The sequence below is a fragment of the Ranitomeya variabilis genome, chromosome 3 (assembly GCF_051348905.1).
Source record: "Ranitomeya variabilis isolate aRanVar5 chromosome 3, aRanVar5.hap1, whole genome shotgun sequence".
Classification (NCBI taxonomy): domain Eukaryota; kingdom Metazoa; phylum Chordata; class Amphibia; order Anura; family Dendrobatidae; genus Ranitomeya; species Ranitomeya variabilis.
This window is the reverse complement of record NC_135234.1, coordinates 657,980,701-658,006,630: the sequence shown is the minus strand read 5'-3', so window position 1 is coordinate 658,006,630 and position 25,930 is coordinate 657,980,701. Positions and strand designations below refer to the sequence as shown.

Here is a 25,930-nt window from a genome sequence, read left to right as displayed (position 1 = left end):
AGGTAGGGGGATCATACTGTGTGGTAGGGGCATCATACTGTGTGGTAGGGGGATCATACTGTGTGGTAGGGGGCATCATACTGTGTGGTAGGGGCATCATACTGTGTGGTAGGGGGCATCATACTGTGTGGTAGGGGCATCATACTGTGTGGTAGGGGGATCATACTGTGTGGTAGGGGGATCATACTGTGTGGTAGGGGCATCATACTGTGTGGTAGGGGGCATCATACTGTGTGGTAGGGGCATCATACTGTGAGGTAGGGGCATCATATTGTGTGGTAGGGGGATCATACTGTGTGGTAGGGGGCATCATACTGTGTGGTAGGGGGATCATACTGTGTGGTAGGGGGCATCATACTGTGTGGTAGGGGCATCATACTGTGTGGTAGGGGCATCATACTGTGTGGTAGGGGCATCATACTGTGTGGTAGGGGGCATCATACTGTGTGGTAGGGGCATCATATTGTGTGGTAGGGGCATCATACTGTGTGGTAGGGGGATCATACTGTGTGGTAGGGGCATCATACTGTGAGGTAGGGGCATCATACTGTGAAGTAGGGGGGATCATTGTGTGGTAGGGGGATCATACTGTGAGGTAGGGGGATCATACTGTGTGGTAGGGGCATCATACTGTGAGGTAGGGGCATCATACTGTGTGGTAGGGGGATCATACTGTGTGGTAGGGGCATCATACTGTGAGGTAGGGGCATCATACTGTGTGGTAGGGGGATCATACTGTGTGGTAGGGGCATCATACTGTGAAGTAGGGGGGATCATTCTGTGTGGTAGGGGGATCATACTGTGAGGTAGGGGCATCATACTGTGAGGTAGGGGGATCATACTGTGTGGTAGGGGCATCATACTGTGTGGTAGGGGGGATCATACTGTGTGGTAGGGGCATCATACTGTGTGGTAGGGGGCATCATACTGTGTGGTAGGGGCATCATATTGTGTGGTAGGGGGATCATACTGTGTGGTAGGGGGCATCATACTGTGTGGTAGGGGCATCATACTGTGAAGTAGGGGGGATCATTCTGTGTGGTAGGGGGTTGTGGGGGATCAAACTAAACAAATACAAGGTACGGTAATAGGAAACGTGTATGCTTAGATATATGTCGCTGTCAGGGGCAGCAGTAGCACTAGACAACGACGCCGGCCGCGTCACTGCCTGCACTACCAGAGCTCGACAGCAGAGGGCTTCTCCTTCAGGTAACGTGGTGCCGATCCTTCCGGACACGTCACTGTGGGCGGGACTATTTGCAGACGGACTGTGTGCCATGGACGCTGCGAGGTGACCGTGTGAGTGTCCGGCGGTGGTTGGAGTGTTCCTGCGGGGCAGGTAGGCAGCGGGGATGGCGGAGAGTGGCTCCCGGTTGCACTGGTGATTGTATGGAGGAGGCGCCTATTACCGGTGCCCTTGTCTCGTGCGCTTGGTGGCATCTGTCCTGCTTCCGACCTCAGATGTTGTGCCGAGAGCCTGAGCTGTGTAAAGCCGCATCATCGGGTCAGAGAGGGCTCCAGCTGTTGTGGAACTACAACCCCCAGCATGTCCGGAGTTTTCTCATTTGCTGCTGTAATGTCACTGAGCAGCCGCTGGATCATGTGGCTACTTGTCCTGAGGGGCAATCCCACTGCCAGGATGTTCTTATCCATGTTTATTGTAGCTCTGTTTTTTTTGTTTTTTTTCAAGCAGTTTTATTTTTATTGCTAAAAATCCATCCCTGAATGTGCTGCAGGGATCAGAGGCACAAAGATCAGTAGCAGAGATTCAGCCAAATCCTCCGGCGGGAGATTGGTGCCCGCTGGGCAAGGTCTGTGCCCGCTGAGTGAGGTCTGTGCCCGCTGAGTGAGGTCTGTGCCCGCTGAGTGAGGTCTGTGCCCGCTGAGTGAGGTCTGTGCCCGCTGGGCGAGGTCTGTGCCCGCTGAGCGAGGTCTGTGCCCGCTGAGCGAGGTCTGTGCCCGCTGAGTGAGGTCTGTGCCCGCTGAGTGAGGTCTGTGCCCGCTGAGTGAGGTCTGTGCCCGCTGAGCGAGGTCTGTGCCCGCTGAGCGAGGTCTGTGCCCGCTGAGCGAGGTCTGTGCCCGCTGAGCGAGGTCTGTGCCCGCTGAGCGAGGTCTGTGCCCGCTGAGCAAGGTCTGTGCCCGCTGAGCGAGGTCTGTGCCCGTCGTGGCTTCTGACGTTACTTTCAGATTTTTGTTCCTATCACTGAATTATTCTACAGAACTAACAGCGCGGAGGGGAGCAGAACCGTTCATAGAGGTAACAGGGTCGTCCTGCCTGAAAGATGTTCACTCCAAAGTCCCACACCAATGTACTCGTCCTCCCCAGGTCCAGCGCTGCCTCTCTGCTGCTGCTCTGGTCTTAGTTGATTGACTGCAGTGGTAAGATCACATTGACACCTGTGCAGCCAATCACTCTCTTGTTAGGTAGGGCCACTAAGCTCTGATTGGTTGCAGTGGTGACATCACATTGACAATCAACAAAAACCAGAGGAGCAAAGAGGCAGTGCTGCATCTGGGGGGGGGGACCCCAGGGGTCGGTACTGTGCCAGTGCTCTGTGCAAAGTCTCCATTTTTGGTGGTAATACCAAGTACTGTGTAATCCGCCACTGAAGTACCGTACGTTTGTAAAGTGTGTTCTTTTTAATGGGATCCAAGAAGTATCATTTCTCCTTGTGGAGAGTGACATGATAAGCATGTCGAGGTGAGGAGACTTAAAGCCGCAATGCTCCTCTGGGAAATATGCAAATTGTCTCTTCAGAGAGGAAGAGAACTAGAACTCTAGTGCCTCCTATTGGAAGTAGCTATCCTAACAGTCAATGTCCACCCTTTAACGAGCCTTGTCACATGACTTAGGATAAAAGCCAAACCAGAATCTCAATTTGCTGACACTGATTCGGGGGTTTCTTTTTAATTGAAAATTTCTGGCACGTAGAAACCTGTCAGTATGTCTCACTGGTGGGAGGCCGGTGCCCTGCACTAGATTCTTGCCCAAGTGGCTTCTTTCAGGAGAGGTGACACATCAGATTTATTGGTCTATGATCTGTCTGCTGTCCTGTATGTCACTGATACAGTTCTCCCATGCACGGGATGTATCCACAGCGTTAGCCCCGCCATATTCAAGTGAACGAGGGTGAGCTGCAGTACTGAGACAGGCCATGAACATTGGGGCACTGTGCATAAAGGGACTGCAGTCCTTCACTCAGTCTTTCTTTGTTGAGTTCTTGGAGTCAGATCCCCACTAGATACCATCACTATTTTAAAGCACAAAACTCATTTAAACAATTTCTTTAAAAAAAATGTCTGGACCTTCCTTACCATATTCTAAACAGTGGGCCTCAGTCATCCAAGTGTTACAGGGGCAGGCATTTACCTGGATGTAAGAAAATATATTTGTTTCCACTTTCTGGTTAAAAAAAATAAACCCTTGACTTTATTAACTGCCCTGACAAAAATTACTAATGACTTACTCACAGCCAAAGCTAACAGACAGTTCTCCATACTCCTCCTTCTTGACCTGTCCTCTGCTTTCGACACAGTTAATCACTGCCTACTGCTACAGATTCTTTCTTCCCTTGGCATCAAAGACCTTGCCCTGTCCTGGATTGCCTCATACCTTTCCGACCGCACTTTTAGCATTTCCCCCTCCCACACTACCTCCTCATCCCACCCTCTTTCTGCTGGAGTCCCTCAAGGCTCTGTCCTAGGGCCCCTATTTTTTTCCATCTATACACTTGGCCTAGGACAACTCATAAAGTCCCATGGCTTCCAGTACCACCTGTATGCAGACGACACTCAGATCTACCTCTCTGGCCCAGATGTCACCTCTCTGCTCTCCAGAATCCCGGAGTGTCTATCAGCCATATCCTCCTTCTTCACCTCTCGCTTTCTAAAACTCTATGTAGACAAAACCGAACTCATCATCTTTCCCCCATCTCACGTTTCCCCCTACCTGATCTATCTATTATGGTAAACGGCATCACGCTCTCTCCCGCACCTGAAATCCGCTGCCTCGGGGTAACTCTCGACTCTGCCCTGTCCTTCAAACCGCACGTCCAAACTCTTGCCACCTCCTGTCGCCTCCAACTCAAAAATATTGCCACAATCTGTCCCTTCCTCAGCCCACAATCTACTAAAACTTGTGCTTGCCCTCATCATCTCCCACCTCGATTACTGCAACACCCTCCTCTGTGGCCTCCCCGCTAACTCTCTTGCACCGCTCCAGTCTGCCCTCAACTTTGCTGCCCAGCTAATCTACCTCTCTCCTCGCTACTCCCCTGTTTCTCCCCTCTGCAATTCCCCAACAAATCCATTTCAAACTACTAACACTGATCTACAATGCCATCCACAACCTGTCCCCTCCCTATATCTCTGAACTAATCTCCCACTATCTTCCCTCGCGTAATCTCTGATCCTCCCAAGACCTCCTACTCTCCTCCACACTTATTCGTTCCTCACACAACCGCCTCCAAGATTTCTCCCGAATATCCCCCATCCTCTGGAATTCCATGCCTCAACACGTCCGATTATCCACCACCCTCGGATCCTTCAGACGGAACCTGAAAACCCATCTCTTCAAGAAAGCCTACAGCCTGTAATAACCATTCTGCCGCCCCACCAACCACCCGAGCTGCCGCCATGTCACCGACCACCTGAGCTGCCGCCCCACCAACCACCCGAGCTGCCGCCCCACCAACCACCCGAGCTGCCGCCCCACCAACCACCCGAGCTGCCGCCCCACCAACCACCCGAGCTGCCGCCCCACCAACCACCCGAGCTGCCGCCCCACCAACCACCCGAGCTGCCGCCCCACCAACCACCCGAGCTGCCGCCCCACCAACCACCCGAGCTGCCGCCCCACCAACCACCCGAGCTGCCGCCCCACCAACCACCCGAGCTGCCGCCCCACCAACCACCCGAGCTGCCGCCCCACCAACCACCCGAGCTGCCGCCTCATCACCACCCGAGCTGCCGCCTCATCACCACCACCAGAGCTGCCGCACCCCGACCTTCTGTCTCTTCCCCATTATCCCGTAGAATGTAAGTCCACAAGGACAGGGTCCTCTCCCCTCTGTACTAGTCTGCCATTGTAAATTTGTTTACTGTAAACGATATCTATAACTCTGTACGTAACCCTTTCTCATGTACAGCACCATGGAATTAATGGTACTATATAAATAAATAATTAGAAAACTTTATTAAACCATTTGGATTCCAGTTATGACCACAAATGTAGCTACGCATTTCAGACGCACCCGAGCCTCTATTGTCCACGCTGAACACGACCTGTATGATTTCAGTTGGCTTCCTATGAGAAGCATCAGTGATACCGGCAGGTTGGAGGGGTTCACAGAGCTCTGGTCTGGCAGCCACTGACTACAGACGTGGCCACTGCAACAGCGTCTTGCCAATCATTTTGCTTAGGCTAGGTTCACATTGCGTTAGGGCAATCCGTTAAGCGCATAGCGCTAGCGGATTGCGCTAACGCAATGTTTCTCTAGGGTCCGTGTTCGGCGTCTCCGCTAGCGCGGATCCCCGATCTGCGCTAGCGAGGAATGGACCTCTGTCACAAAAGAACGGCACATCGCTAGCGCGTGCCGAAAATGGCATGCGCTAGCGATGCGCTACATCCAAAAATCACATTGCTGTCAATGGGTGCACTAATGGACCCGTTGCACGGCGTTAATTGCAACATGTTTGCCGTGCAACGCAGTCCGTTAGCGTTAACCCATTAACGCAATGTGAACTTAGCCTTAGCTGTAATTGAGATTAATTTTTATCTAGCCCTAAACAGCGCTGAAACGTGAAACAACGCCTCATAGTCACATTAGTAAAAAATGAAATGAAAACATTATGGTCACTGAAATGAGAAGGAGCAAAAACGAAAACGGCTGGTCATGTAGAGGTTAATAGGAAACCTCACTGTTTGCAGAGCGGATTACAGCTACATGACGTGAATACGAGGCCATGTCTTCTAAGATGTAATCACTTGTGTGACCATCGCTGGTAGGAAACTGACAACCGCATTGAATGGCAGCAAGCAGAGATCTTGAAAGCTGAAGAATTCATAAAAAGAATATACACTCCCACAGCAGACCCAGGGCTGCCACTCTCATGCTGTCCCCGATCTTTGCAATGGTGATATCACGCCTACCTTGGCATCACCGTTTTAGTGATTGGCAGCAGCGGTCACTTGTGCTGTAATAGTGACGTCACCACAGATTCCTGTCAGAGATCTGGACAGTGACGTAGACGCAGCATTGGGCCCGTGGTAGGGGAGTACAGTACATCTCACTTTTTTTTTTTTTTACGTCTACAAGCCTTTGGACTAAAATCATTTTCTTGTAAAAGCCTTTAACTTTTTTTTGCTATGGAGTAAATCCCATTTTCTTGCTGACGTCAGTACTTGGCCACCACTTTCAGCCCAGGTCCTGGATTATCGGGCAGGTCATTATATGTGTATTTGCACAACCGATAACCGCTCTGTATTTGCACTACAGATAACAGCACACCTATGAGGAGCCATTTATTACTATAGTTTACTGTTACCAAATTTGCTTTAAGTTTTTCTAGGTATAAACACATGAAGAGTCGCCATAAAGAAACAAAGCGAGTAGTCGCAGTCACATCAGGAGTAGTAACGTGCTCTGAAGTACTGGGTGCAGAGATATTGCAATATTGTATAGTAAAGGGCGACACAAGGTCGTCTACTTGTTCGCAGTCTTCCTATGGAGATTATTTTCTGGCCTTTATGAATGGTTTTTATAGCCCTAAGTATGTGCTGAACTACAGTCAAATTTTAGATTTCTTGGAGAATTTCTAATGTAATATGAGGGTGATCTAGTTCTAGTCCAACTTCAGATGTTGTGTCGGAAAGAAGAGTTGGACATGTTTGATTTCAACATACCTGATCTTTATAATGATGGGGGATATGCCACTTTAGGTGTCTGGCAGCGGTTTAGGCTGTGTTCACACGGTCAGTGGTTATTTCTATTTTTATATCCGTTTTAGATTCAAATAAATAGAAATAAAATACACAAACAAGATCCATTTATTTGAATGGGAACGGAAGTGTTGTGAGTTGTTTGCTATACGTTTTTTAGCAGGAACCAAAAATGTAATCTACACAATATTTTTCTGTTCAAACCTCACCCAAAAAACCGGACACTAACTGGATCAGGTTTTATTTAACATTGAAGGCTATGGGACACTGATAATAACGTACGGTCGTCTGTTTTCTAGCACTGCACATGCTTAGACTATTAAAGGTGTTCAGAGACGCCTCTAGTAAGACATGGATCAGTGACAAGTGAAACCGAAGACGGCTGGAAAACGGTAGACCACGTCTGTTGTGCTTAGCACTAGATCCATTTCAAGTGGACATGTGAACACAGCCTACTACCCTGCTCCCCACTGAGAACCCGTAGATTTGTCTAGTCGAAGTGTGGGGAGAGGGTTTGGGAGGATTAGCTTGTTTGGATGGCTCCTAAAGGCCCCGTCACACATAGCGAGATCGCTAGCGAGATCGCTGCTGAGTCACAAGTTTTGTGACGCAACAGCGACCTCAGTAGCGATCTCGCTATGTGTGACACGTACCAGCGACCAGGCCCCTGCTGTGAGATCGCTGGTCGTGTAGGAATGGCCTGGGCCGTTTTTTGGTCGTTGAGGTCCCGCTGACATCGCTGAATCGGTGTGTGTGACACCGATCCAGCGATGTCTTCACTGGTAACCAGGGTAAACATCGGGTTACTAAGCGCAGGGCCGCGCTTAGTAACCCGATGTTTTACCCTGGTTACCAGCGTAAATGTAAAAAAAAAACAAACAGTACATACTCACCATCTGATGTCCGTCAGGTCCCTTGCCGTCTGCTTCCTGCTCTGACTGAGTGCCGCCGTACAGTGAGAGCACAGCACAGCAGTGACGTCACCGCTGCGCTCTGCTCTCACTGTACGGCGGCACTCAGTCAGAGCAGGAAGCAGACGGCAAGGGACCTGACGGACATCAGATGGTGAGTATGTACTGTTTGTTTTTTTTGGTAACCAGGGTAAACATCGGGTTACTAAGCGCGGCCCTGCGCTTAGTAACCCGATGTTTACCCTGGTTACCCGGGTGCTGCAGGGGGACTTCGGCATCGTTGAAGACAGTTTCAACGATGCCGAAGTCGTTCCCCTGATCGTTGGTCGCTGGAGAGAGCTGTCTGTGTGACAGCTCCCCAGCGACCACACAGCGACTTACCAACGATCACGGCCAGGTCGTATCGCTGGTCGTGATCGTTGGTAAATCGCTATGTGTGCCGGGGCCTTTAGTGTCAGCTGTTCCTTACCTAATCTTTGCTGTCTGGGAGGAAGACATTCAGTTACTTCTTGCAGGTCACAGATAAAGTGAATATTTGGTGATCCGGCAGGAGATCTACTGTCAGGAGGAGATAATGAGTCTGTGGATGGGGCAGCTCCTCGTCATACAGGGAAAATGAAATGCCAATGTGGCTTTTGGTGATCTCTATACTTGATCCTACTGTTCTCCTACTTCTGATGTTGGATGGATCAAGCTTTGGGTTTCAGCACATCTGACACGTCATCTTCCTGATCGGAGGTGCAGGAGGTCTTCTCCTCTACCCATAGACATACACATCCTTGGGTGATCGGAGGAAATCTTGGGCTGTCCTATATGTATGACTGGCCGTACACTGCTGCTGTTTATTCTGGGTTTTTCACATTGAAGGCCTGTGGGATCCTCGCTCAGCCGGCCTCTTTGGAATGAATGGGAGTTAGAGAAACCGCGGATTGTTTGACCTATTCATAAAACACTTTGTAATGTGGAAATCCGGCACATCAATGTGCAAACTTCATACATAACTTGGGAATGTATCACGAGGGCAGGTTACACAGCCAGCATGTGCCAGAGCTTGTGTGATAATGGTGAATTAGCCTCTTCTAACCTCTTCTAAGGAGCTTCATTGTTTCTTATTTCTTTATTTAAGATGTCAGCAATGCATGTGACTGAAGGTGTGGCATCCTTCATCCCTGCACCTTAGGCCGGTTTCACACGTCAGTGGCTCCGGTACGTGAGGTGACAGTTTCCTCACGTACCGGAGACACTGACACACGTAGACCCATAAAAATCAATGCATCTGTGCAGATGTCATTGATTTTTTGCGGACCGTGTCTCCGTGTGCCAAACACGGAGACATGTCAGTGTTCGTGGGAGCACCCATTAAAGTCAATGGGTCCGTGTAAAAGACGGACCACACACGGACGGTCTCCGTGTGCAGTCCCTGTGGCGTGCAGGAGACAGCGCTACAGTAAGTGCTGTCCCCCCCACATGGTGCTGAAGCCGCCATTCATATCTTCCCTGCAGCAGCGTTTGCTGCATAGAAGATATGAATAATAGTGTTTAAAAGAAAGATCTATCTGTCCCCCGCCCTCCCACCCCCTGTGCGCCCCCCCACCCCCTGTGCGCCCCCCCGCTGTTCTGAAAATACTCACCCGCTTCCCTCGTTGGCTGTCGCTGCTTCCTGTCCTGGCCGCACCTTCTACTGTATGCGGTCACACAAGCAGACAAAATGGATCCCATAACTCTCTGGGGTCCTTCGGCTTCCATTTGTATCAGTTTTGCACATGAATTCCATTTTTTGTTTCTAACAAAACTGACAATTTGAAATGTGAACACAGCCTAAGGTGCAGGGATGAAGGATGCCACACCTTCAGTCACATGCATTGCTGACGCAGCGTTTGCATGCGTTTTTACATGTTTCTGCGCTTTTTATGCGCATGCATTTGATATTTCCAGGAGGGTGTGTTTTTAATGGGCATGCGCAGTCCGAAGTACGCAAGCGCATCAAACGCATGCGTACGCAAAGACATGTGTACGTATGCGTTCCCATAGATAGTAATGCGTTTTTTTGTCGCATTCCTTGCGCTAACAACCGCATATGTAATGGAGGAAAATTACAGTAGTATCTGATTTTTGACAATTGCTAATATTTTTATCCTTTTTTTTGGCCAACTGTAATACAGTAAAATACAGTAAGGTCCAGAATTATTTGGACAGTGTCACAGGTTTTGGAATTCTAGCTGTTTACCAAAACCTATTCAAGATATAGGTATATAATAAACATGGGCTTAAAGTGCAGCTTTAATTTGATGGTATTCATATCCCAAGGGCATAGTCAGACAGCCGTATAACACGAGTGATGATCGCCGACGGCTCTCCTGACCCACGTGTGACAGCAGTATAGAAATACATGCTTGTACACTCGGGTCAGTAGAGCCGCTGGCCAGTTTGGGCATTGTGATATGATATCACTGGGATACAAGATTTCTCTCACGTATCCCCCCTACTCTGGAACTCTCTACCACAACATATCAGACTCACCTACCATCGAAACCTTCAAAAAGAACCTGAAGACCCACCTCTTCCGACAAGCCTACAACCTGCAGTAACCACCGATCCACCAAACCACTGCATGACCAGCTCTATCCTCACCTACTGTATTCTCACCCATCCCTTGTAGATTGTGAGCCCTCGCGGGCAGGGTCCTCTCTCCTCCTGTTCCAGTTGTGACTTGTATTGTTCAAGATTATTGTACTTGTTTTTATTATGTATACCCCTCCTCACATGTAAAGCGTCATGGAAAAAATAATAATAAATAATAATAATAATCTGTTGAAGCGTTCCAGAGCTATTACCACATAAAGGGAGACTTGTCAGATGTCAAACATTTAGCCCAGTCACTAAGGGGTTAAGTAAACCTTAAAGTCTACATAAAATAATGTCCTTGCAGAGCTGAAATCGTGAAGATTCGATCACTGTCCAAATATATCTGGACCCAACTGTATCTCGTCGTCCATCCTGGCAGCCTCCTGTGTCAAACGCTATGGCGCAGTCCCTTGGTCTCTGGCGCAGTTTCCAGCCTAGGTCATAATTAATCTGATCCTTTTTCCCTTCTTTTTTTTTTTTTTTTTTTTTTACTACAAGGGTATGTGCACACATCCTGCCTTAGAAATTGCTCAAAAAAACTTTTGAAAGACTTACCCTGCTTATTTCTATTGTAAACCCACTTTGCTGGGTCATATGTTCAGTCTTTTGCGCATTTTTCTTCCACTTGTGCGTGTCACTTTTATGAAGCCTCCTGTGATAGAAAATGCTCCAAACTAGGCCCTGTTTAATCAAGACTGGCAAAAATTACGGTATTGAAATATGCTTAAAAAAACACGTTAGTCTACGTTCACATTTGCGGTCGGCGCCGCAGCGTCGGGCGCAGCAGCGTCGCCGCATGCGTCATGCGCCCCTATATTTAACATGGGGGCGCATGGACATGCGTCGCACTTGCGTTTTGCGCTGCATGCGTCCCTGCGGCGCCTGCGTCCGGGCGCAGAGGACGCAGCAAGTTGCATTTTTGCTGCGTCCAAAATCAATGAAAAAAAGGACGCATGCAGCGCAAAACGCAGCGTTGTGCATGCGTTTTGCTGCGTTTTTGTTTGCGTTGTGCGTTTCTGCGCCGACGCTGCGGCGCACAACGCAAATGTTAACGTAGCCTAAGAAACCAGAAAACGCCTTCAAAAACTCTCCAAGAATGCGTGATCCCTGAAGTGGTTCTACTAGAAAACATGTCATTTTTTTTTAACCACCTCAAAATACTGTGCGCACATGGCCGTACAGCGATATTTCTGCAGCTGTACATGTGATGTGCAGATGGCCCGTATTGTTTCTGTGCAGCAGTGTTACCGTATGAAATCCTGGGAACTGCAGTACAACATTCTGCACTCTGCATTCGTAGACATCCTAGATAAGTGTGGGTTTAAAAAAAAAAAAATAATAATAATTTAGCGCTTTGCAGGGTGTGATGATGTGTGCGGCATTTCTGCGACTACAGTGGTGGTGGTATTTTACCAGTATCATGGCTGCAGGGTATGGCAGAGGCAGCAGACAGCGTGACTGTTTTGGACTTGGGGCAAATACTGTGCTGAAACCAGGATCTCAATACATGCTGAATTTGCTGAATGATTGATTGATTGTAGAAACTCCATACAGAACTCATAACATTCAATCAGGCTTTAATTTATATTTGAGAAATTTATTTTATTCATGAAAATAAGCAACTTTGTAATATTTCATCAGAGAAACCTGCTTCTTTCTCTTCTCCGCCCTGACTGTTCACTCTCAATTCATGGGTGAATTCTGTCGTCACTGAAGATAGATGTTCTCATTACAGAGGTGGCAGTTGGTGCTTCTAAGATTCTATGGAGGGAGGAGCTAGGGGTGACACATTGTTCTCCATAGAACATTATGAGCACCGACTGTCATCTCTTACCTCTGTAATAGGGAGTTTGTCTTCACTGAAGACAGATTTTACCCATAAACTGAGAATGAATGATCAGTCCTGGAGGAGAAAGAAGCAGATTTCTCTGATACGATATATTACAAAGTCTTTTATTTTCATGCGTACTATTGATCTTATTGGTGGGAAAAAAAATGTAAAAGTGGCTGTTACTCTTGTATTTCCCGCATATGCCATTTCTGGCTCCTGGACCTCAGTAAGATTTCTTTCAGTCCTGTATCTGGATTAGCAGGTGATGTAGTTCCTTATATAGTAGATATGATCTTGTGTGGACACGTACCTGTTAATAGATGCACGCAGTCAACTCTTGCTGATCTAGTAGAGATGGGAGAATGATAGCAAGGATGACGGTCCACCAGCCGGGTCAGTAATCATGACCACTGGACGGGAGCCCTACGGGTCTCCACTTACCTCCCCGGTTGTTCCTTTGATTAGCCAGGCTTAGCGACGTCCTCATTGCCGCACAATATGATGTTGTACCATCCCGGTAATCAAAAGAAGGACTGGGAATGGCAGGAGGTACGCGGAGACTCGCAGGGCTCCCGTCCAGTGGTCACAGACCACTGACCCGGCTAATGGACCGGACTCCTGCGATTTGATCCCGCTATCTCTACGATTCCCCCTGTTGCAGGTGCTGTGTATATTGCTGTCTGTTACTTTAAGGAAGTGCTTTCTGCTTGATTGGTAAACATCTAAGTCATTGGCACATTTTGCAATTTTATAAAACAGGAAAGTGCAGGGTAAGAGGATTATTTAGCTTTCTCCTCCCTCGAGAATGTTAATCACTAACCTGCATTATGCCATGTACCATTCTTTACTAATACAGGGGTCTCTATGGAGTGACGGGACGTGGTGACGAGCACTTCACCAGCGCCTGCTGTTCACCACAGCTGAATGTCATTATTATATAATAGAAAGTGATTTTAAGGCTATGTGCACACGTCAGGATTTTGTCAGGAGTTTGTCAGGCTTTTTCATCAGGTTTTGTAGCCAAAACCAGGAGTGGGTGATAAATGCAGAATTGGTGCATATGTTTCTATTATACTTTTCCTCATTGTTCCACTCCTGGTTTTGGCTACAAATCCTGACAAAATCCTGACAAAATCCTGACAAAATCCTGTCGTGTGCACATAGCCTTAGGTTCCAGTTTCCTTTCCCATAACAATCAGTCATTATCATTTCTGCGTAACTCAGAACAAGAGAGGTGCAGGCATTGCCTTGTGACTAATACAATTCAGGTCGTTAGTATTATTCCCGTCTTCATAGATGGATTTTGTTGATTGATGTTTGTAAAAACAAGAACTTTTCCAATTTACTTGTGAGAATTTGGAGCCGTTCTTGAGATATTCCCTTCTCTTTTGTTTACAGAATTATTGCTAAGGAGACCGACCACTGCTGCCGTCTAGCTTGTAAGCGCCCTGCTGCTGAAGCTGGCCAGCTATAAAACAGCGCTTACATACTTAATAGAAAACTGCACGTGTTCCGCTAACTAGAATCACTGGTCGGTCTCCAAGGCAACGAGCTGTAAGCAAAAGAAAATGTGCTAATACCTCAAGAACGGCTGAAAATGTTACAAGCAATTTTATATTTTTCTGCTTATTATTTCCAAGCACTATCTGACAGTACATTTTTATGAAGACAGAAATAACTTTTTAAGAAAAAACCCTTATTCTATAGGATTTGGGCAGAAAAAACAGCATCCATTTTTATACATGACATGTGGTCCAGTTACACTGCTAATTATCGTTTGATAAATGGTACATATAGATGAGCCTTTTCATAAACATGGAGGTAAATAAAAGTAGAGGTGTATAAGGGCAATCCTTCATAGAAAAGGTAGGAAGTGTAACCTGACTGTAATTTACACGTCTATATTCTGGACAATACAAATTCATCTTACAGTTTTGGTTCAGTTGTATCCACAATATGCTCCATTCTACATAAGAAGGTGTCAGTGACTAAATGGGAGGTGGTCGTGGTTGTCCATGGATGTCACCTTCTGTACGACACATAAAAAAGCAGTATGCAATCTCACATCAGGTTTCTTGGGCACAGCAGGTTGTGGTTGTTTCTGGCACACAAGCTCCCGGGAGCTCAGTCCTGGTCAGGGAGTGAGCTGCAGTACCTGGCACAGCCACAAGTGTATGGACAGCACTGTTCCGGGGTGGGCAGTGAAGGGAGTGCGGTCCGCTCTGGGAAACTCCTCTAATAATATTCATTACTGAGGGTAAATGTTTCTGTATTATACTCTTGTTCTGTTTTACACTCTAATATTCTATTACCCAGGAAACCCATATTGCTAAAATGATAACCTCCGTTCAGCTTAGCTTTAGCACAGCTATTACACCTGCTCCTTAATATTTGTTCTTGTGCGTTTTCCAGTAAGGCCGGGGTCACACTAGAGAGTTTTACGGACGTATGAGAGGCGCAAAAACTACGCATTGCACACGGACCAATGATTTTCTATGGGGAAGCTCCTATCTGCCGTATATTTCTCAGCCGTATTTTACGAGCGTAGAAAATCGCAGCTTGCTGCCTTTGTCAGCGTATTGCGCAAAAAATCTGCCAATGAAAGTCTATGGGGGCGAGAAAAATATGGATTACACACGGACCATCAGTGTGACTTGCAAGAAATACGCAGAGGTGTTGTAGAGAAAAGCCGGTAATTCAGTGCGGTGTACAGTAAAATCACACCGACAGGTTAGAATAGAACAGATAAAATTATTATATTTTCATACAGCGCTAGATAGCAGAAAAGCCGGTAATTCAATTGCCGGCTTTTGCTATCTCCTTCCCAAACCCGACATGATATGAGACAATGGTTTACATACAGTAAACCTTCTCATATCCCTTTTTTTTTTTTTTTTTTGCATATTCCTCACTACTGTTAGTAGTGTGTGTGTGTGTGTGTGTGTGTGTGTGTGTGCGCAAGATTTGGTGGCTCTAGCTGTTAAAATAAAGAGTTAAATCGCGGAAAAAACTGGCGTGGGCTCCCGCGCAATTTTCTCCGCCAGAGTGGGAAAGTCAGTGACTGAGGGGAATTTTTATGAATATTTTCTCACGCTTGAGTACTACATATGAGGTTATGCCAGCAGGGGGCGCAGCACCGCAAGTCTAGGTAGCTACGTTCCCCTGCTTTCAATTCATTCCCCAGATTTTGCAGTCAGGAGCACAGCTGCATTAGCAGGCTCCTGCTCGTAAAATTATTTAACCCCTTCAGATGGGTTTACATCGCGGGACATGACTGTAACGGCGGAAAGGTATGGGATATTGTTTTTTTTTTATTTTTCCTTTTTTACAGAAGGAGGGTCATCATTTGGATTAAGAGTATAATAAACTATTACAACACCCTGTGTCTTTATTTCATTAAAATACTTTTTTCCTAATGTTTGTGTTTTATTAACCATTTACTACTATTGGATTAATAATGGATAGGTGTCTTATTGACATCTCTCCATTACTAACCAGGCTTAATGTCACCTTACAATAGCAAGGTGGCATTAACCCTTTATTACCCGATATCCCACCGCTACACGGGAGTGGGAAGAGAGTGGCCAAGTGCCAGAATAGGCGCATCTTCCAGATGTGCCTTTTCTGGGGTGGCTGGGGTAGGTGTTTTTAGCCAGGGGGGGCCAATAACCATGGACCCTCTCTAGGCTATTAATATCTGCCCTCAGTCACTGGCTTTCCCACTCTGGCGGAGAAAATTGCGCTGGAGCCCATGCCAGTTTATTCCGCGATTTAACTCTTTATTTTAACAGCTAGAGCCACCAAATTTTTCACACACACTCTACTAACATTAGTAGTGAGGAATATGCAAAAAAAAAAGGGATATGAAAAGGTTTACTGTATGTAAACCATGTCTCATACATATCCTTTCGGGTTTGGGAAGGAGATAGTAAAAGCCGGCAATTGAATTACCGGCTTTTCTGCTATCTAGCGCTGTATTAAATATAAATATATGCACATATATGTGTCTCACTGATAAATATATATATATATATATATAACTGTATATGTTTTCACGAATATTTGAGCCCATGGATCCATTCTATGTCCATTTTGCAAGCCGGCGAGAAAATCTCGCTGTACGGATGCCATACGGATTACATACGGAGGATGACATGCGTAAAATACGCTGCCACACCCTGCCTTCGGATGACGTACGGATCACTGTTTTGGGATAATTTCTGCGTATTACGCCTGTAAAATACGGACCGTATTTCCCTACGCTGAGTGTGACGCCGGCCTAAGGCTAGGTTCACATTGTGTTAGGGCAATCCGTTTAGCGCTAGCGGATTGCGCTAACGCAATGTTTATTTAGGGGCCGCGTTCAGGGGTCGCGTTAACGTCCCCGCTCTCGCAGATCCCCGATCTGCGAGAGCGGCGAACGGACCTCGGGCGCGCCGCGGACGCTGCAAGCAGCGTCCGAGGCGCGTCACAGAAGAACGGCACATCACTAGCGCGAGCCGAAAAAGGCACGCGCTAGTGATGCGCTGCAGGCGAAATTTACATTGCTGTCAATGGGTGCGCTAACGGACCCGTTGCACGGCGTTAATTGCGACATTTTCGCCGTGCAACACTGTCCGTTAGCGATCACCCACTAACGCAATGTGAACCTAGCCTAAGGGTTTTGCATATTTGACCATAGAAGGTGACATTGGATGATTCCAGTGTGATAATGATTGTTCAGACAGCAAATAAAGTGGAACATCCTTTTTAATGTGTCTTGACAAAGTATATTGAATTATGTAGATATATATAGAATAGGAGATCAGTGGCATATTGCTAGTGCCCTCTCCAATCACGAGAAAAGGGCCCTGCAGAGCCTGGTCTGAATAGTGAGCATATGCACCATTGCTGCATGGATCTGTCTGTGGGATGATGCAAGTAGCAGGTAGCTCTGTCTGAATAGTGAGCATGTGCACCACTGCTCCATGGATCTGTCTGTGATGACGCATGTAGCGGGGCTCTGTCTGAATAGTGAGCATGTGCACCACTGCTGCATGGATCTGTCTGTGGGATGACACAGGTAGCGGGGCGCTCTGTCTGAATAGTGAGCATGTGCACCACTGCTCCATGGATCTGTCTGTGGGATGACGCAGGTAGCTCTGTCTGAATAGTGAGCATGTGCACCACTGCTCCATGGATCTGTCTGTGGGATGACGCAGGGAGCCATGTCTGAATAGTGAGCATGTGCACCACTGCTGCATGGATCTGTCTGTGATGACGCAGATAGCGGGGCTCTGTCTGAATAGTGAGCATGTGCACCACTGCTCCATGGATCTGTCTGTGGGATGACGCAGGTAGCAGGGAGCTCTGTCTGACTAGTGAGCATGTGCACCACTGCTCCATGGATCTGTCTGTGGGATGACGCAGGTAGCTCTGTCTGAATAGTGAGCATGTGCACCACTGCTCCATGGATCTGTCTGTGGGATGACGCAGGGAGCCATGTCTGAATAGTGAGCATGTGCACCACTGCTGCATGGATCTGTCTGTGATGACGCAGATAGCGGGGCTCTGTCTGAATAGTGAGCATGTGCACCACTGCTCCATGGATCTGTCTGTGGGATGACGCAGGTAGCAGGGAGCTCTGTCTGACTAGTGAGCATGTGCACCACTGCTCCATGGATCTGTCTGTGGGATGACGCAGGTAGCAGGGAGCCATGTCTGAATAGTGAGCATGTGCACCACTGCCCCATGGATCTGTCTGTGATTACGCAGGTAGCGGGGCGCTTTGTTTGGCCATATCTGCTCGTCCTTTAGACAATGAATGGAGCTGTGGCACATGTGCTTCACCGCTGCTCCGTTACCTGATTGGGGGATTGATGTGGCCCCCAGCAGTCTGTACGTTATGACCAATCTATAACTTAGTAACTTGCCACAAACCCGTCAGGGTGTAAACATCATGTTTTATAGGAAATTATATTATACTAATATCTTGCTGTTTTCTATTACAGTCAATGTGACCTATTCAAAAGAAAGCGAGTCGCCCGTAACCAGTGCCACCATGTCTGAGCAGAGTTACCGAAATCTGGATGGTAAGTTGTTGTTCTGGCCAGTCACTGATTATTTCAGTTTGGGCCTTACCCTAATCATACCTATGGGAGGTTAGCATGGATATCATCTGGGCATGTTTACACCATTTCTGCTACATGAAATCCTAAATCCCTTAATCCTGAAGACCAGCATCGCTTCACCACTGGGGCAAGCTCCTGGTATCCATTGTCAGAGGTTGCTTCTGTGTGAGGCAGGTTGTCCTAGGGACCAAGAAGCTGCTGCACCCAGTGCTGAAAAACCACCTTGCAAGCTTGTGAGCTGACAATCCTTGGTGAGTGTTATCAGTGACGAGCAAGAGCTACAAAGGCAATAAGCAGGGTGTTCTCCGCCTATCTGTCCTGACACTGTCCTGACACAGCGCGATCACCCCAGGCACACCTTGCAGGCTCTAGATAGCAGTTTTCCGTTACAAATGGCTGCACATTGTAAGACTATTACACAGCACAGCTTCTCCATGTCAGACTACAGCTGCATAAGATTGAAAGCAAAATGACTTAATTGTCTTTTCCTTTTCAACTAAAATTTTATAGTTCATCAAAGATATAAGGAAAACTTTGATTAAACTAATAATAGTAAATATACGGTGTGTGTGTGTGTGTGTGTGTGTGTGTGTGTGTGTGTGTGTGTGTGTGTGTGTGTGTGTGTGTATGTGTCAAAGGGCATGTATGCGTACACAAGCCACGGCCTTTGCTGACAAGCTGGCCGGGCGCAACCAATCAGCGACAGGCGCAGTCCGGCCGCGAATTGGCGCAGGATTTGAACCACGCTTCGCTGATTGGTCACGCCCGGCCAGCTTGTCAGTCAAGGCCGTGGCTTGAGTACGCATACATGCCCTTTGACTTGTATTGCGACATCATACATGGGGTCCCTCACTCCATCAGGATGGAGGGCTACTATAAAAAGCAAGATAGGCTAATCATGGCAGTGGCAGCCTTCATATTCTTCCCTCAATATCCGATTTGCAGCAAGCAACTGATGGGCTTCATTCTGTTGTGTTGTCCAGATTTGATAATTGCTCAATGGACAATTCCATAAAAACACAACAAGAAGGAATAAGTCAATTGTATATGAAGTTTTGTTTTTGTGATTTTTCATTTGATTCTGTAAATACAATTAATTAAAATAAATAGCATGAAATTGGCTCTTAGCCTTAATAAATAATTATACTTCCTAGAAAGTGAATCAGCAGACCATGATGCAAAACCAGACGTCAGTGACTCAAGTATCCAGCCAATCATTGAGGGTGAACCATTTACAAGCTATTTTGATGAGAAAATACCTATCCCAGAAGATGAGGCGGTAAGTGGCTCAGGGAATACATAGACATCAATAATAATTTTCATTGTACTTGTTTTAAAGAGTTAATAACATTAATTTTCACAGAGCACAGTAAATGCATAGTTATTGTTACTACATACCCAACAAGTTTGTTTCTTGTACCTTTGTATTGTTTTTATCTCTATTTGCCCCTCTGTGCATCCAGCTTTACATAGCAGAATGGGTAGTCCTACTACATTTCCCAACAGTATTTGCTTCTCCCTAGTGCTGCAGACCCCTCTCCCCTCTCCTGTGTACTCCTGACTACCCCCCTCTCTCTGAGTCATCAAGGTAATGAAGTGTAGCATTCTCCTTTACCTCCTGTGCACTCTCTACTCCTGTACAGTACCCCTTCTGACCAAGTTTATGTTCTGTCATCTACATCAGTATACCTGCCTGAGTTGTTTTACATAATTGAAGCTGATTTCTAACAGAACTGACCTCTCCGGTACTTCTCCACAATCAAGATTGTATTAACTGTTAAGTGCAGATCTGAGATACAAGATGAGCTTTGCTTGTTGCCTGCAACAGAGAGCTCTGTGATCTCAAACTGCAAATGCTTCTCTTAATTCATATGGCAGAAGATAATCCTCTACCACATGCAGCGACATAGCATTTGTAGTCTCATATCACTGAGCTGCATTCTACAGGCAACAAACACGGATCAGCTCTGCACTGCCTGTTAATTACAAGCTTCATTGTGGATAAGGGCATGACAATTGAGCTGGAAACAATCTAATAACGATATAAAACTTTGCAGTCAGCTATACTGATGTAGATGGCAGAAGATAAAATCAGCTAGGCAGGGTACTGTACAGGAGCAGGGCGTGCACAGCGGGGTACTGTACAGGGAGCAGGGCTTGCACAGCAGGGTACTGTACAGGAGCAGGGCGTGCCCTGGCGGGGCACTGTACAGGAGCAGGGCGTGCCCTGGCAGGGCACTGTACAGGAGCAGGGCGTACCCTGGCGGGGCTCTGTACAGGAGCAGGGCGTGCACAGCGTGTTCTATAAGTGCAATATACTGTATGTCCATTCTAAAAACAGCAGACCATTCTGGCAGGAAACTAGCGGAGAGAAACTGCACGGTGCGTGCATAATTAACCAGGGGCACTGAAAGTACAGCATGACGGCTTCAATGACAATTGAAGGTGATATGTGCAAAACAGAGGCGAGTTTAAAGAGGCCCTTAACATGTAAAACTGGCCACATCATGGAGTAGTGGCTGCAGAGCTGAGGTTTTTTTTCATCTCTGTTGAAGAGATATTGGCTTTTAAAGTTTAGGTTTTAATAACCCCTTCAGCCAAGGGAAAGTCGGTGAGATGTCTGTTGGGAGCCTGTTCTTTTTCAGGAGAAGGAGGTGTCAATCAAGGAGGAGGGGGGGGGGGGAACTCCCCTAGAAAAGCTTAGATCAGGCTTCTCTGTGTTAGGCATATAATGACATGCAGAACTGCTGTCCTCCTTTAGCTCAGCTCTGCTCTACTGTACACAATAGCTGCAATGTGTCATTGCAAATACCTCTTGCAGCTTTCATCTCCCAGCACTGTCAGCTCTGCTCTACTCCCTTTTCCCACCCACACTGAGCACTGTGAGATAAAAACTGCTAGAGGTGTTTGTAGTGACACACTACTCAACACAGGTGTTGCAAAGATCACAGGAGACCAGTGTTGTGCCTCATTATATAGCTCAAAGGAGAAAACCGGCTCAGGGATTCTCTGGTGACCTCTTCTTTTTTTTTTTTTTTTAATTCTTTCAATGATTGGGCACCATCATGCAGGGGAAAAACTACTCACCCCAGAGACAAATGTCTAATGCCCCCATCCCTTGGTTGAAGGGGAAAATGGAATCTAAACTTTATTAGCAAATTTCTCCGTAACGTTTAGGCTATGTGCACACGTTCAGGAATGTCTGCAGAATTTTCCTGAACAAAACCGGACTTTTTCTGCAAAAAATCCGCAAGCGTTTTTTTTTTTTTCCGGATTTTTTGTGTTTTCCGGAGCTTCCCAATGCAATAACATAGCGGCAAATGCTCGAAATATCCACAAAATTAATGAACATGCTGCATTTTTTTTTTTTTACCACGATGCGTTTTTTTCGCGGAAAAAAAAACGCAGCATGTGCACAAAAATTGCGGAATGCATTAAAAATTATGGGATGCTTATGTATGCGTTTTTTTAAACATTTTTTTTCTGCCAAAAAAGAAACAAAAAAGTGAAAAAAAAATCGTAGTAAATCCTGAATGTGTGCACATAGCCTTATGGGGAATTTATGAGATCGACTCTCCTAAGCCGTCTATATGGTCATGTAGGTCATAGAATGCTGAAGAAAACTATACCTTGATATCTGTGGTCTAAGGTCTTAATTCTTATGTGTAAATGAGCTGTTGTGAGTTTGTAAGAAGTGTAGCTTATGCCGTCTAGCAGCAGTGGTCGGTCTCCAAGCCAACAAGTTTTTGTGAACATTAAAATAACCCTGACTCCTTACACAGGTATGGGTTGTGCATCAACTGGTGAAAAACCCATCTTCGACTGCATCAGCCATGTTGCATTTTCAGCTGATGATACAGCCAGTGATTGTTTGTCCGAAAAAATCCAATATTCCCATTTGTTATTTTGAGCTAACAAACATTCGGCCATTGGTCAAAACGAAACTTGAAGCAGCTGACAGTCGGTCATTATGGTCAGAATTGGTGGCTTCAGGCAACTTCTGTTTGCTATGTATGAGGACAAAATAAATGTACATTAAAATCTTCATTCATCATTTGTGGGGGGTGGATTACCGTATATACTCGAGTATAAGCCAAGATTTTCAGCCCAAATTTTTGGGCTGAAAGTGCCCCCTCGGCTTATACTCGAGTCATGATCGGTGGTGGGGTCGGCGGGTGAGCACTGTCATATACTTACCTGCTTCCGGGGCTCCTGGCGCCCCCCCTGCACGTCCCACTGTCTCCGGGTGCCGCAGCCTCTTCCCCTGAGCTGTCACGTGGGACCGCTCATTAGAGAAATGAATAGGCTGCTCCGCCCCCCATAGGGGCGGAGCCGCCTATTCATTTCTCTAATGAAGCGGTGCCGGTGACCGCTGACAGAGAAAGAGGCTGCGGCACCGAAGACAGGCAGGGGGAAGGAGCGGGACGCCGGGAGCAGGTAAGTATCGCATATTCACCTGTCCTGGTTCCACACGCCGGGCGTCGGCGCCATCTTCCCGGCGTCTCTCTGCAGTCTGCACTGACTGCAGGCAGAGGGCGCGATGACGCATATAGTGTGTGCGCCGCCCTCTGCCTGATCAGTCAGTGCGGAGAGACGCCGGGAAGATGGCGCCGAGGAGCTGCAAGCAAGACAGGTGAGTATGTGTTTTTGTTTTTTTTATTGCAGCGGCAGCAGCAGCACATATTTATGTGGAGCATCTATGGGGCAATGGTGCAGAGCACTATATGGCACAGCTATGGGGCAACGGTGCAGAGCACTATATGGCACAGCTATGGGGCAATAATGGTGCAGAGCACTATATGGCACAGCTATGGGGCAATGGTGCAGAGCACTATATGGCACAGCTATGGGGCAATGGTGCAGAGCACTATATGGCACAGCTATGGGGCAATGGTGCAGAGCACTATATGGCACAGCTATGGGGCAACGGTGCAGAGCACTATATGGCACAGCTATGGGGCAACAGTGCAGAGCACTATATGGCACAGCTATGGGGCAACGGTGCAGAGCACTATATGGCACAGCTATGGGGCAATAATGGTGCAGAGCACTATATGGCACAGCTATGGGGCAATGGTGCAGAGCACTATATGGCACAGCTATGGGGCAACGGTGCAGAGCACTATATGGCACAGCTATGGGGCAACGGTGCAGAGCACTATATGGCACAGCTATGGGGCAACAGTGCAGAGCACTATATGGCACAGCTATGGGGCAACGGTGCAGAGCACTATATGGCACAGCTATGGGGCAATGGTGCAGAGCATTATATGGCACAGCTATGGGACAACGGTGCAGAGCACTATATGGCACAGCTATGGGGCAACGGTGCAGAGCACTATATGGCACAGCTATGGGACAACGGTGCAGAGCACTATATGGCACAGCTATGAGACAACGGTGCAGAGCACTATATGGCACAGCTATGGGGCAATGGTGCAGAGCACTATATGGCACAGCTATGGGGCAATGGTGCAGAGCACTATATGGCACAGCTATGGGACAACGGTGCAGAGCACTATATGGCACAGCTATGAGACAACGGTGCAGAGCACTATATGGCACAGCTATGGGGCAATGGTGCAGAGCACTATATGGCACAGCTATGGGGCAATGGTGCAGAGCACTATATGGCACAGCTATGGGGCAATGGTGCAGAGCACTATATGGCACAGCTATGGGGCAACGGTGCAGAGCACTATATATATGGCACAGCTATGGGGCAACGGTGCAGAGCACTATATATGGCAGAGCTAGTTTTCCCAGTTTTTCCCAGTTTTTTGTGGCAAAATTAGGGGGGTCGGCTTATACTCGGGTCGGCTTATACTCGAGTATATACGGTAAGTCATTTATATTTTCTTGTGATATTAGGTGACGTTTTTGAGAGTTTTACTTTTTTTTTTTTTTTCATTGTTGTAACAACTTGGCTCAAAAGTTTCACATTTCGCAAACTGTCACAAAAATGTATCAAAAATTTCTGGCATATTTAGAATTACTCAGGGGGGACTGGAATATGTTTGTGATTAAAATCAGTGAATGGTGAAAATCCCTGATAAAGCAGACGCCTATGGCATAGACTTAAGAAAATAAAGATGCAAAGATTGTTTGATGTGAAAAACAACACAAATGTTGCAACTTGACAATCAAGTATATGTATAGTATGTATTAAAAAGAAATCTTTGTACTTTTAGTTTTATTTACTTGGTCTATGTGCAATGATGTATGCGGCTTCTCACCTGTAATTTCTTTTCTTCTCTTTGCAGCACTCCTGGTTCAGTTTTCGGAAGCTCTGGGCCTTCACTGGCCCCGGCTTCTTGATGAGCATTGCCTATCTGGATCCAGGAAACATTGAGTCTGATTTACAGTCCGGTTCTGTAGCCGGTTTCAAGGTGAATACTTGTCTTTAGTTCGTAATGTGTTAATTGTTGTTACAATGTGATTGTTCAGTTATGTGTGATCACTAGTGCAGAAGACACTCGGTTAAAATACTACTTGATAAATTCTGGATTTTTATAGGGTTATCAAATCAAGCTTTCCTGTTTTGTTAGTAATCTTCCTTAATGAATGAAGCAGTCACTTTCAAATTGGCAGACACTTAAAATTTGACGTCCTTTGACTTGTGTACACAGTTGGTCAGGTGGCTCTGGACTGAATAATAATCTATAGTTTTTACTTAAAGGGGATGTCCGCTCAGGGGGGAAACGCCTGCCTCCTTGACTGAAGAAAAGTATTTAGGACAAATTACAAAACTGATTATTTCTGTAGTTACAGCACCCAGAACTAAAAGAGCCACCTTGTCAGAATGCAGCATTACTGCTGCACAAGGTGGCTCTTTTAGTTAAAAACGCCTGGGGGAGGTGACAGGTTCCCTTTAACGCTGAAAATGCAGGGAAATAATGAGCCTGAAAAAGCAAAACGTTGCAAAATTTTTAGTGAAACCCAATTGAAAAATGATTTTTGGCCCAAAGTATATGCATTTAATAAAGAAGAAAAAAAATGTCCCAGAGGTGGCCAATAGAGATGAGTGAATATTTCAATATTCCATTCGGATTACCATCGCCGTATTTTCAGTATTCGCCGGACACCATTGGAGTTAATGGGTGGACAGATGAGCAGTTATGTTCGGAAACGATCATCAACCATAAGTTCGTCACGAATATGGTGCGAATATGGCACATTCGGGTTTGGCGATTGTTTTCCGAACACATTGGCTCATCTCTAGTGGCTGACCCCATTGATAAACTTGTTTTTATGTACTAACTCTGTTGCAGTCTTGAGTTCCCCTAATAGTCCGTCCCCGGTTACTTTATAATCTACACACTATATAGAGTTTGTGTTCTCTTTCCCAGCTTCTGTGGGTCCTTCTGAGTGCCACCATTATCGGCCTCCTGCTGCAGCGCCTGGCAGCCAGGTTAGGAGTAGTGACCGGTCTTCACTTAGCAGAGGTGTGCAACAGGCAGTATCCAAAGGTGCGTTCTTTCTCTTCATTCTCCCCATTTTCCCTTCAATAGTC

At 46.7% G+C, this 25,930-nt stretch overlaps 1 protein-coding gene across 2 annotated transcripts in view; it reads left to right on the top strand.

The window, feature by feature from the left end:
- The first annotated feature begins 1,161 nt into the window (after positions 1-1,161).
- Positions 1,162-25,930, top strand: part of SLC11A2 (solute carrier family 11 member 2) — a 75,778-nt gene continuing 51,009 nt past the window's right edge. Inside the window, exons 1-5 of one of the 2 annotated variants that reach the window (XM_077297802.1) lie at positions 1,162-1,299; positions 18,298-18,378; positions 19,572-19,696; positions 24,681-24,806; positions 25,767-25,886. In XM_077297802.1, coding sequence (XP_077153917.1) covers positions 18,348-18,378; positions 19,572-19,696; positions 24,681-24,806; positions 25,767-25,886 — 402 coding nt within the window. In that variant the 5' untranslated portion in view covers positions 1,162-1,299; positions 18,298-18,347. Of the gene's footprint in view, positions 1,340-18,297; positions 18,379-19,571; positions 19,697-24,680; positions 24,807-25,766; positions 25,887-25,930 lie in introns of both variants that reach the window. The other variant, XM_077297803.1, reaches the window with a different exon arrangement.